This window comes from Nematolebias whitei, chromosome 11, assembly GCF_014905685.2.
Source record: "Nematolebias whitei isolate Nwh7 chromosome 11, NemWhi1, whole genome shotgun sequence".
NCBI classification, from domain to species: Eukaryota; Metazoa; Chordata; class Actinopteri; order Cyprinodontiformes; family Rivulidae; genus Nematolebias; species Nematolebias whitei.
Window position 1 is genome coordinate 13,540,099 of NC_056508.1, and position 13,495 is coordinate 13,553,593.

The following is a 13,495-nucleotide window of genomic DNA, read 5'->3' on the forward strand; positions in this document are numbered from 1 at the left end:
AATGGATCATTAGCACACTGATGGCTGTTTACTATTCACAGGGGGTTGAGTGATACTAGCAATCACAGCATTGTAAGAGGGGGACAGTTGAACCCGGAGGCCTCCACCCCTGTTTAATGATGGACAATTTCTTTTCACAAAGATGGCCTCCTTTACTCCTCTCTCAAACCATTGTTCCTCTCTGTCCAGGATGTGAACATCTTCATCCCTGAAAGAGTGACCGCTGGCCTGGAGATGAGTGTAGACCGCATAGTCCTGGCCTGATGATGTTGATCTTCTGTGCTGGGCCATCCTTTTGGCCAGTGGCTGTTTTGTTTCCCCGATGTAAGACTGATCACCCTCCTGACACTGAACAGCATACACAATATTACTCTGTTTGTGCCGGGGTACTGGATCTTTGGGATGAACCAGTCTTTGCCGTAATGTATTTTGGGGTTTAAAAGCCACTGGAACGTTATGTTTAGAAAATAAATGTCTCAGTTTCTCTGATACTCCTGCAACATATGGAATGACCACTGGTCTGGGTCTGGGTTCCTCCTTTTCACCTGATGGCTGACTGGAGTCCTGTTTGGGTTTCTTCTCTGCTTTCAGGAAGGCCCAGTTAGTATATCCACATTTCTCTAGAGCCTGTCTTGTGTGGGAGTTCTCCTTCTGCCTGGCTCCTGAGTTAGTGGGGATGCTGTCTGCTCTGTGGTACAGAGTCCTGATGACTCCTAACTTGTGCTCCAAAGGGTGATGGGAGTCAAACTGCAAATACTGGTCTGTGTGGGTGGATTTGCGATACACCTCAGTTTGTTAGACTGAGACACACATTTAATATAATTTCTAGCAAACAAATAATTGTTTTTAAGTGTTAATCTCGTTAAATTCTTGTTAAGTTCTCCTGTGCACTCTCCCACGGCCGCCATTTGGCAGCTCATCGGTTTTTGGCACAACACTGGTCCACATTTCCGGGTTTGGCCCACATTTCCGGTTTGTCAGCGGTGACAAGTAACAAACGTGACGCATCAGCAGTGACGCATAATAGATGCGACGTATATGGCGAAGCAACATATTTATGGATTTTTCCACTTTATTAGACAAATATGGACTGATGCGACTTAAAGTGTGGTGCGACGTGTACGGCGGAAAATATGGTACAAAAACACAAGTTAAAGTTCAAACTGAATGAGGAGAAATATTCCTCGAGAACAAAGTAGAATTAAAACTGTAAGCTGTGTTAAAATGCCCTTGTGCACTAGGGCAATCCAAACCACATGCAAATCTAGCTGAGGCGGCTGCCGGTCCAAATCTCTATTTCCCTGTTCACTCTGAGGGAAAGTCACATCCTCCTCCACGGACTAGAGCTCCTGATCATGGTCGCTGAAGGCCACTATGGCTCTGACATTATCAGAGGCAAAGCGAGCCAGTTTGCCACACCCATATCTGTTTTTTTTATGTCACTATATTTACGCTAATTCAAATACATGCCGAGTTTGACACTCAGCCCACCAAAACAACGCATGTCATTTAAGGCCAGTTATGCCCCAAAGGTGGCACCTCGAAGTCTGACAAGCTGTTCTGGACACGCCCTTTCAACTTTGGTAGTGGTGAATTCCTTTTTTTATTTTTTTGTCTTCTCAAAAGTTTTACACAACAATGTTGAAGATGCTGCACTGAATGCTGTGAGTAGATTTTTTTTTCAACCAACAACTCAGGAGGGGAACAGGCCATATTATGTTCTACTTCGACTGCATGCTAAATGCTAAATATATACTGTATATATATATATTTTTTTATTTATTTATTATTTTTATTTATTTATTTATTTTTATATATGAACAAATCCTGCTTACCAGCCTTGCTTCCTTGGTTTCAGGCCTCTGTTGACATTTGAAGTACCACACAACAATTCCAACAGCAACCAGGAGACCGGAGACCAGGATCCCCGCAAATACGGATGGACCTGATGATGGGTTCTCAATCTTCAAACCCAGCTACAAAAACAATAAAAAAACAAAGTTGTGATAAAAGGACAGAGAGTACATCTAACTGAATAAACAATGCTAATATTCTTCAGTACATGCATGAAGTTAACAGAAATGCTACAGACTTAACAGGTTATTGAGTAATGATCAACTTGTTCCTCGGTGTTGTGGCATGGGTAGTTTGTGTGTGTTAACTATAGCTGTGTGTAGTAGTTACAGGCCAAGCACTCCTTGAAGGAATACATATTGTCTGCAGCATTATATCTATTTTGAAGCATTTTTGAACGTTACATTATGAGTAGTCTCATGTGCATGTACTGTTGGTGCTCAGAGTATGTGTTGTGATTGACTGTCAGCTACTACCACACCAAATTAATCTGAATATTTGTAAAATTTCTTGAGGTACAGTGTTTTTATGTAGTCCCAAGTTTGAATAGTTGTGACAGCCATTGTGAATTGTTTTGAATCTTAAAGTTAATATTTTATAAAATGTGAAGCCAATAACTCCTTTCTTAAGAGTTTCCTTGAAATCTTCATCAGCTGGTTGTGGTGGCCATCTTACCTACACTAAATGTGTATTCAAAGATTAACCTCTGAAAGTTTCAATAAATCTACTTAGTGCTTCATGAGGTGTGCAACAGACAGAGCGGATACCAGAAATTAATGGCAGTATTAGCAAATGAAGGTTTTAAAGCAAAACATTTCAACTTTTATTCTGTAGTTGAAGACGTTTTACTTCCCATCCTGGCGGCTTTCTCGGTTCAAAAGTATCTCTTCTGCTCTCTGTTCTTTAATGGCAGAATTGAGTTTTATTCAGTTTTGGATGACTCTATTGTCTGCATCATAAACTCAAACCGAGACGGTTCCTGTTATCTGCAGGTTTCCTTGACATCCTCTCATACTCCCACACTTCTCTTGGGGTGCCCCTCCCAAATTGCACTGCAATATGCTGGTGGAGATTTTAAGTCATCCAGGACGTGTTGAACCAAAAAAAAAAAGGTTAAGAAACTAAACAACTGGACTCCTTCTCTGTAGTTGAGACGTTTTGTTCCCTATCCGGGATTCGGAGTGTTTCTTTTGAACTTGAACTTTGAACTTTTGGATCTAACATGTCCTGGGATCTTAAGCAGCATTATAAGAAGTTTTCAAACACGGGTCTCACACATTCAGTCTCAGCTACTAACAAACTTCATTTTAGCTCAACATCTGTAACGGCCTGAGTTATGGTAATTCTTGGGTTTGCTTAATGGCTTTGCTGAGCAACAACAAACAAAGATTGTTGTATTTTTTAATTGACATGATTTAGGACAAGACAAAGATGTGAATCAAGCTGCCCTTACCCTTTCTTTTAAATTTTCACTCTGTAGTACTTCAGCCACAGTAGCTGATGTAACTGCAGATACAATAAACAAACAAACAACAACAAGTCAGTTATCAGTTGTGGTCACAAAACAATATGCATATATATGAAGGGGTGTGAACACAAAATATTTTATTACAAATATAATTGAAACTCACCATCATTGCTGCTCACCAGCACCGTCTTACCATCTTGGAAGATTTCTAGATTGCAGTTTTCAGAGCTGCACCAAATATCAGGATGTTCTTGAATGATGCGCTTTGTTGCTTCCTGTAAGGAAACATTTTTATGAATCAAAATGCACAATAGCCTTTTGCCTATTCACTTTGTTTGTCTCAGTAAAGTCAGAATCAAAGTTCAAATAACAGACACTTTGTGAAACGTTAACTTACATCTGCATGCATGAAAATTGAGCTGTTTCCTTCTTACAAAGAGAAATGATGTTGACTGGTGTGTTTTAAGCGTTTCCTCACAGACCCATGTGATGCTTGAAGACAAAGTACAGCTCAAGAACTTACTGACCGCACCTTCTTTTCTCATCCCTGAATTATGATATCACCACATTTTACAACACTTCATTCTACAGAATAATGGGATCCAGACAGCTCTCAGTATCCCCAGAGGACCACTATGAGCAAACCCCAAATCCTCAGTTAGGTGGGAGTGGGCCCACAGCTGGACTCTGATGATGTCTCCCAAATCTTTTGGGGAAAAGAGCAAGAATCACAGAAGAGCTTGACAAAACCAGTCTGTTTTAGCTGGGAAGAATCTCTCCCTTACTCCTCCTGTTCTCTTCACTAGAGGAGTTGGTTTGCATTTGTGCAAACTTGTTTTAACTGCATTAAGAATGCATTTGAAGGGATGTTAAGAGGCCATTATGTCAAATATTCATACCTTTGTTCCACTGATACAAGATGTTTTCTGGAGAACTTTGCTTCGTTGCACATTTCTGTGTTCACTGTCTAGTTTCTGCTTTAGTTCAACACGACTCCTGCAGGTGGTCCTGTCTTATTAATGTCACAGACATTATTTCAACTAGAACATTCCTGGAGCGTCAATGAAGCCACTGAACTAAATTTCAGCAGATATCAACTTTCTTCTTTTAGTTCTTATAGTAAGTTGGAACATTAGTGATCATGTAAGCTGACAAAATGTGAACATGCTAATGTATGAACAGAAGTGTGAAAAGAACTAAAAGAAATGGTAAAGTTGCCGTCCGTGGCTCATTAGGGTCACCGTGTATGGCAGTGAGGTTTTTAACTCAAATATTCAATAGCATATTTGAGCGGGAGAAAATGGAGAAGAAGTGTGCTGGTGTCCATTTTTAAGAACAAGGGTGATGTACAGAGTTGTAGCAACTACAGAGGAATCAAGTTGATGAGTCACATGATGAAGATCTGGGAGAGAGTTGTGGAAGCAAGACTTAGACGAGAGGTGACTACTGTATTTGTGAGCAGCAGTTTGGTTTCATCTCAAGAAAGATCACCACAGGTGCCATCTTTGCTTTGAGGATGATGATGGAGAAGTACAGAGAGGGTCAGAAAGAACTCCATTGTGGCTTTTTGGATTTAGAAAAAGCACATGACAGTGTGCTGAGGGAGGAGGTGTGGTATTGCATGAGAAAATCTGGAGTGGCAGAAAAGTATGTTAGACTGGTACAGGACATTATGAGGACAGCAGGACATTATGAGGACAGCAGGACAGTGGTGAGATGTGTTGTAGGAGTGACAGATAGCTTCAAGGTGGAGGTGGGATTGCATCAAGGATCGACTCTGAGCCCCTTCTTGACTAACAGATGAGGTCAGGCAGGAATCCACATGGACTATGATGTTTGCAGATGACGTTGTGATCTGTGGTGAGAACAGGGAAAAGGTGGAAGAGAAATTGGAGAGATGGAGGTATGCACTTGAAAGAAGAGGAATGAATGAATGAATGATACAGCGGTGGCTGGATGCATCACAAACAATGAAGTGTCCAGCTACAGGCAGGAGGTGGAACACCTGGAGAGCTGGTGCAAAAAGAATAACCTTCACATCAATGGGAAGAAGACAAAGGAGATGATTGTGGACTTCAGAAGGAACAAAAACACCTACACCCCCCTGAACATAAGAGGATCTGCAGTGGAAGTGGTCTCCAGCTACAAGTACTTGGGTGTACACATGAATGACAACCTCAGCTGAAGCAACAACACAACCAGCCTGATGAAGAAAGTTCATCAGAGACTCTTACTTCCTCAGGCGGCTGAGACGAGCTGATCTGGGAAGCTCAGTCCTCACCTCCTTCTACAGGTGTGCAGTGGAGAGCATCCTGTGCTCCAGCATCAACATGTGGCATGGAGGCTGCACAGAAGTATGTTGAAGTCAGCCTCCCCACCATCACAGACATCTACACCTCCAGATGCAGGAAGAGAACCACCTGCATCACGAAGGACCCCACTAACCCAGCACACACACTTTTTTTGTCCCGCTCCCCTCAGGCAGGAGGTTGAGGAGCATTAAGTGTAGAACCACTAGACTGAGGAACAGCTTCTATCCTGAGGCTGTTAGACTCACGAATCTCTAACCAGAATAATCACTGTGAAAAATAATATCATGTTGCTGCTGATCTGTTTCATGTTGCTGCTGATCTGTTTCATGTTGCTGTGTTCATTCATGCTCATCTGCTCACACAGACTCATGTTCATGCTGATGTTCGATGTAATGTTTATATGCTATTAGTGCTTAGTGTATTTTTAGTTTACGTTTTTCTTAGTTCATGTCTTAGATGTTATTACAGTTTTTCTTTTACATTTTATTGTTGGATGTAACTGGGACCCTGTGTACATAATTTCGCTCCACCACATGTGCACCACATGACAATAAAGAAACTCTGACTCTGACTCTGAAAGTCAGCTGTAGTAAGACAGAGTACGTGTGTAAATGAGAGGGAGGTGGTGGAACAGTGAGGCTACAAGGAGCAGAGGACATAAAGGTGCAGGACTTCAAGTACTTGGGATCCACTGTTCAGGAAAATGGGGAATGTGGTAAAGAAGTGAAGAAGAGAGTCCAAGCAGGATGGAGTGGATGGAGAAAAGTTTCAGGAGTGATTTGTGACAAAAGGGTGTCAGCAAAGGTCAAAGGAAAAGTTTACAAGACATGTCCAGAGGAGGGACAGTGGTTTGGACATGTCCAGAGGAGGGACAGTGGTTTGGACATGTCCAGAGGAGGGACAGTAGCTTGGACATGTACAGAAGAGGCACAGTGGTTTGGACATGTCCAGAGGAGGGACAGTGGGTATATTGGTAGCAGGATGTTAGAAATGCAGCTGTCAGGAAAAAGACAGAGGAGATATATGGATGCAGTTAGAGAGGACATAGAGGTAGATGGAGTGGGGACAGAGGACAGAGTGAGATGTAGGAGGATGACTCGCTGTGGAGACCCCTGAATAGGGAAAAGATGAAAGAAGAAGAAGAATTTAGTTCTGCTGGCAACGTTTCTAAATTCTTACATCTATGCAGAACATTGCCAGCAAATGGGCGATTTGTGAAAAGTCAACGCCTTATTTCAGAAATGTTTTGTGAAAGTGCTTCTTGACTCAGTGACAGACAGAAACACATTTTCCAGTTCTAAGGTTTTATGAATTTGCACAAAAAATTTTCTTTTAGTCCTCAACAGATTTTTAAAATAAAATATAATTAACTTTAGATAAAAACAGCGCAACATATTTCCTTACCGTTTTGAACTTCCTTCAAACCATAAGATGTGCTTTGCTTTTCCAACACTGCTGCTACATTTAGTTTATTCTGACATGGTATAAAACACCATGTGTTATATATTTGGCAGTATTTTTTCCCGTCATGTCCATATAAGTAAAAAAAAAAAAAAAACATATTGTTTTTTCTTTTTCTTTAAAAATCTACGTTACTGAAACAATCGATAAAATAAAAAAAACAGTAAAGGAGCACAGATGTTTATCTTAAGAGCCCCCAGAGAACATGCAGAAACATCCTCTCTTCCCTTCATATATCTACACCAGCAGCTCCAGATTTACAGCATCTGAGGAATGTTGGAGAATAGATCTGCCTTTGTCTGGGCCACATTTCAAGCTCTCTACAGCTCACACATCTACTTTCTTTAAGTGGATTTTGCAACTTCCGCTAGGCACAAGGTGCAGAGGGTCATAAAAAGGTTTTTAGTGAGGAGAAACAAGTCACCGGAAGGGAAGCTGGAATCAGCTTTCTCTTTTTAATTCGCTGCGGTCTTAAATGCTAAAGGTTGCATGCCAAAAGCTGCAGCTGTCGTCCTGATACTGCCTGTGATTGACAGGCAGCATGGGAACGTAAAGGAACGGTTAAAGATGGAAACTTGTACTCACACAGTCTTCGGTTTTTACTTCAGCTTTGACAGCATTCTGTTCTGAGATGTCCTCTTTACGAACACATATAATGCTCGGCTGTGGAGAAAGTTAGATCGCTTTAGCAAAATGACTACAGTACAACAAAACAAGAGACATGCTTAGCATAAATTTAGCTAAATAGAAATTTTTTTTTTTCCGAAATCTTTATTATAACATACAAAGTAGGGATCTTTGAATGGTGGATTGTGTTCCTGGTCCAGAGACAGATTTATGTATTTTTTTCTCCCAATTATTAAAATTCAAAATTTTTTTTCATTACCTCTTTATGATTTTTATTTTCTTAAAATTTACTGATTTTTTTCAAGCAAAGTGTTTTTAACAGCCGTTCAAACGGGAATGTCCAAGCTTTAGAAAACATTACAGTGAAATGTAGAAAGAGTTTTAGTTTACTGAGACTGGGTACACTGGACTTGTTAAGAATTTTAAACCCATCAGTATCATATCTGATGAGACTGGTGGCGCAGAGGTTAGAGATGGTGGGTCTGTGATCAGACAATCTATGGTTCAACTCCTGGTACCGACAACATTAAAATGTAGGTGGGAAAGATGAAGCACCCACACCTGCCTCCACCCACATTTGCCCCACTCTGGTCCCTTGAGCAAGGCCCTTAACCCCCACCATCTGCTCCCCTTGGCATCCTAAATAGCAGCTCTCTGCTCCACACAGAGAGCTGTGGTAACTCGGTGGTCTGTGGCAAGGCCTGCCTGAGGCATAAGCATCATAAGTGGTTGCTTAGGGCCCTCGGGCCACTAGGGGCGCCCTAAGTGTAATAGATTTTTTTTTAGTGAAGATTTTTATAAGATTCTTGTTAGAAAGCCCACATTGTTTATATGTGATTAGTTTGCTTTCTGAGCAAAGTTCTGTTTGTAGTTTGTTTTCTTTCTGAATTTCATGATTTCTACGTTATTGAATGCACCGTGGCTGTTCTGATGCTAGTTAACTCATCATTCTGTGTAAAGTGCGGCGCTGCGTCTTTTTCTCTCCCAACATGGACAGATCTTTTTTTTTTTTTGAGCAGCTGTTGTTTTCCTGGTTTAGATGACAGAAGGAGAGCCTAATGATGTTATATTGTTTAGTCTGGATGTTAACATCGTGTTAATATATATTTTAGTCACGCAGATGTTAAGTTGCATGTAGTGTGCTGTTTGTAGGGATGGCACCCTCTTGTGTTTGGTTCCCATCCCTACACCTTCAAGTTTCCCTGTCCTGATCATTTATGTCTACGTGTCCTGTCCATGTGTTTGTGATTGTGTCTGATTACTCTGTGTATATAAGTTCACGTTTTTTGTGTTACTCTTTGTCGGGTCATCGTCTGTGATTCCTGTGTCTTAGTCTGGTCCTCACAAAATTTCCTACGATTTGTAAGTAACGTTGCCTCATCAGCATTTTTTTTGTGCTCATTAAAGAGTTTATTATTTTACTCCTCGCACCTCCGAGTCCTGTCTGCACACTGGGTTCAGACCATAAATACACAGTTCCTGACAGTATGACCCGACCCTCAAAATAACCCAGCAGCCAAAAGACTTGGATTGACCGAACTGCCCGATGGAGAGAGGGGGCGAATCAGACCCAGGAGCATGCAGCTGTCATCCGAGTGAGCGGGTTCCGAATCGAACCCATCCGGAGACACCACAGCCTTGAAGTCGAGACCCTCCCTTGACCACTCCTGGTTGAGGAGGAAGAGAGGAGGTGGAGGACTCAGCCCACAGGCAGTTGTCTGGACATCGAGACAACCTCCTTCTCCACCCCGCCACAGTTGTGTTCCCTGTGGTCCTCCTCTGATGACTCCAACCCAGAGAAGGAGTTCTGGCTCAGTTCTGGTCCTGGTCCACACCACCGACGTCAGAGGAGTCGACGGTCAAAGAGGGTGAGGAACCCCAAGATCCAGCTCCTTCCTCCTTCAGTTCTTCCCCCTCCTCCTGAGCTGTCAGAAGAGCCAGGGAGGCTCTTGCAGGGGGGAAGATCACTGAGCTCACCAGAGGAAAAAACAGGTTCAGGGGCTGCAGAAAATCCTGTGCCTGTCGAAGCTCCCATCTCTGCAGATCCTCCAACGGCCACAGGGGGCTCTGTTGAAAAGACACCTGATGATGTTGCTGCTGTGTCTCAACAGCTCCAGAGACTTTTTCATGCAGCTACTTTTACCAAGGACTCCGAATATAAATTCAAGATCTACTCCATCATGACGGACCTGTTGGAGTCCAGATCCAACCTGCTTCAGATCCCAAGCTTCGCCCAAGTGCTGTCTATGGTAAGGGCTCTCATAGCTGAACTCTCAGACTTGAACTCTTCTTGCCCTTCTGTGAACTCAGAGCCGACAGCCGAGGTTCCAGAGCCTGTAGTTGAGGACCCAGAACCTGCATGATGTCCCAGAACCTGCAGGGGGTCCTGGAGCCTGCAGGAGGTTCCAGAGTCTGCGACAGAGTCTGTGGCAGAGAACACAGAGTCTGTGGCAGAGAACACGGAGTCTGCGGCAGAGGACCTAGAGTCTGCGGCAGAGAACTCAGAGTCTGTGGCAGAGAACTCAGAGTCTGCAGCAGAGAACTCAGAGTCTGCAGCAGAGAACCCAGCATCCATGACCAGAGAAGCCTCCACAGCCACAGAGGTGTCACCACTACAGAGACCTCCACATCCACAGAGGTTCCAACGACTACAGAGACCTCCACATCCACAGAGGTCCCAACGACAACAGAGACCTCCACATCCACAGAGGCTTCCCTCACTACAGAGACCTCCACATCCATAGAGGTCCCAATGACAACAGAGGCCTCCACGACCACAGAGGTTTCCATGACTGCTGCAGCTCCACAGCCTCCAGTGTCGTCTGCTGCAGCTCCACAGCCTCCAGTGTCACCTGTTGCAGCTCCACAGCCTCCAGTGTTGCCTGCTGCAGCTCCACAGCCTCCAGTGTCACCTGCTGCAGCTCCACGGACCCCCATGACAGCAGCAGCATTCCAGACTGCAGCTGCAGCGTCACAGGTCTCCTCGTCACCTGCTGCAGCCTTACAAATCCCCATGCTGACTGCTGTGGCTCTCCAGGTCTCCACATAAGCTGCTGTTCCCCAGGGTGCCACTACAGCTGTAGCTCTCCAGGACACTCCTACAGCAAAGGTTTTCCAGAACTTCAGGTCAACAGCAGCCTCCTGGGTCACCATGCCAGTTGCTGAACCATGGGTTCCCCCACTTCCCCCTCCGTGTGCTGGATGAGCATGGACTCTCAGGTGTGAGCCAACCACTGGACTTGCTATTTGATATTTGACGGCCTCCCGGTCGTCCCCCTGAACTGGCTCGTAATGCTAGACGGCCTCCTAGTCGCCCTCCGGAGCTCCTGCCCCATGTTGGATGGCCTCCTGGTCGCCCGCCCGATCTGTTCCAGCAAGTTGATGCCCCCCCCACCTGAACTGTTTGTTTCCTTGCGTTTAGTTTTTGTGTTTAGTTCCCAGGCCTCGTCCTGTGGGTTTTTGGTTTCTTGTCATTGTGTTTCCTCGTGCCCGCCATCCTTGCAGTTCCCCCCTCCGCCCACCCTAGTTCTTTGGGGGTGGTGGTGGTAGTGGTGGTGGTGGGGGGGTGGGTACTGTAGGGATGGCACCCTCTTGTATTTGGTTCCCATCCATACACCTTCTAGTTTTCCTGTCCTGATCATTTATGTCTACGTGTCCTGTCCAGGTGTTTGTGATTGTGTCTAATTACTCTGTGTATATAAGTTCACGTTTTTGTGTTACTCTTTGTCAGGTCATCGTCTGTGATTCCTGTGTCTTAATCTGGTCCTCGCGAAATTTCCTACATTTTGTAAGTAACGCCGCCTTGTCAACATTTTTGTTTTGTGCTCATTAAAGAGTCTTATTATTTTACTCCTCTGAGTCCAGCCTGCACACTGGGTTCAGACCATAAACACACCGTTCCTGACACTGTTAAAGCTAATAAGCCAAGTCGGGCGGCTGTGGCTGAGTGGTTAGAGCAGTTGTCCTCCAATGCAAGAGTTGGGGGTTCGAATCCACCAGCAGTCACATGCCGAAGTGTTCCTGGGCAAGACACTGAACCCCTCGTTGCCTCCGATGTGTGTCCCATTGGTGTATGAATGTGATAAAGCTCTGATTAGTCTCTTTAGAATGCTTTGTTCAATTAGCTTTGTAGAGATCTAGTATGTATGTCTAAGGCTCTGGATGTTGTAGGGTTGTGTTGGCTTACACGACTCTGCAATATTGCGTTTACATCGGGGGAAGATCCCTTGGATTGGGAGACCGGGGTTGTGGTCCCCCTATTCAATAAAGGTGATCGTAGAGTGTGTTCCAACTACAGGGGGATCACGCTCTTAAGCCTCCCTGGTAAGGTCTATTCGGGGGTCCTGGAGACGAGGGTCCATCGGATAGTCGAACCTCGGATTCAGGAGGAGCAGTGCGGTTTTGTCCTGGTCGTGGAACACTGGACCAGCTCTACACTCTCAGCAGGATCCTGGAGGGTGCGTGGGAGTTTGCCCAACTAGTTTGTCTACATGTGCTTTGTGGACTTGGAGAAGGCATTCGACCGCCTCCCTCGGGGAACCCTGTGGGGGGTACTCTGGGAGTATGGGGTACCGGGCCCTTTGATATGGGCTGTTAGGTCCCTGTATGACCGGTGTCAGAGCCTGGTCCTCATTGCCGGCAATAAGTCGGGCTTGTTCCCGGTGAGAGTTGGACTCCGCCAATGTTGCTCTTTGTCACCGATTCTGTTCATAACTTTTATGGACAGAATTTCTATGCACAGCCAAGGTGTTGAGGGGATCCGTTTTGGCGGCCTTAGGATTGCGTCCCTGCTTTTTGCAGATTATGTGGTCCTATTGGCTTCATCAGATCGTGATTTACAGCTTTCGCTAGAGCGGTTCGCAGCCGAGTGCGAAGCAGCCGGGATGAAGATCAGTTCCTCCAAATCCAAGGCCATGGTCTTGAGCCGGAAAAGGGTAGAGTGCCCTTTCCAGGTCAGGGAGGAGGTCCTGCCCCAAGTGGAGGAGTCCAAGTATCTTGGGGTCTTGTTCACGAATGAGGGAAAAATGGAATGTGAGATCGATAGGCAGATAGGTGCAGCGTCTGCAGTGAAGTGTCTGTTGTGGTGAAGAGAGAGCTGAGTCAAAAGGCGAAGCTCTCATTTTACTGATCGATCTACGTTCCTACCCTCATCTATGGTCATGAGCTTTGGGTTGTGACCAAAACAACAAGATCTCGGATACAAGCGGCCAAAATGAGTTTTCTCCACAGGGTGTCTGGGCTCTCCCTTACAGGCCGATCACAGGCCCACCTCTCTAACCTCTGCAACACCACTCCCCCATATATATATACATAAACATACATATATGCCTATATATACATAGACACACATATATATAAATATACATAGAAATACATATACAGGTCCTTCTAAAAAAATTAGCACATTGTGATAAAGGTCATTATTTTCCATAATGTAATGATAAAAATGAAACTTCCATATATTTCAGATTCAGTGCACAACAACTGAAATATTTAAGGTCTTTAATTGTTTTAATACTGATGATTATGGCATACAGCTCATGAAAACCCAAAATGTCTGTCCTAAAAAAAATAGCATATTTCATCCCACCAATGAAAGACAAGTGTTTTTAATACAAAAACGCCAACCTTCAAATAATCATGTTCAGTTATGCACTCAATACTTGGTCGGGAATCCTTTTGCATGAATGACTGCTTCAATGCGGCGTGGCATGGAGGCAATCAGCCTGTGGCACTGCTGAGGTGTTATGGAGGCCCAGGATGCTTCGATAGC

General features: G+C 44.3%; 1 protein-coding gene across 1 annotated transcript in view; it reads right to left on the reverse strand.

Annotated features, from left to right (window-relative positions):
* si:dkey-261h17.1 overlaps positions 1-13,495 on the reverse strand; it is an 88,497-nt gene that overhangs the window by 55,263 nt on the left and 19,739 nt on the right. The window contains exons 4-7 of the mRNA XM_037684671.1: positions 7,681-7,758; positions 3,486-3,597; positions 3,308-3,360; positions 1,836-1,976 (exon numbers count right to left, since the gene is read on the reverse strand). Coding sequence (XP_037540599.1) covers positions 1,836-1,976; positions 3,308-3,360; positions 3,486-3,597; positions 7,681-7,758 — 384 coding nt within the window. The remainder of the gene's footprint in view (positions 1-1,835; positions 1,977-3,307; positions 3,361-3,485; positions 3,598-7,680; positions 7,759-13,495) is intronic.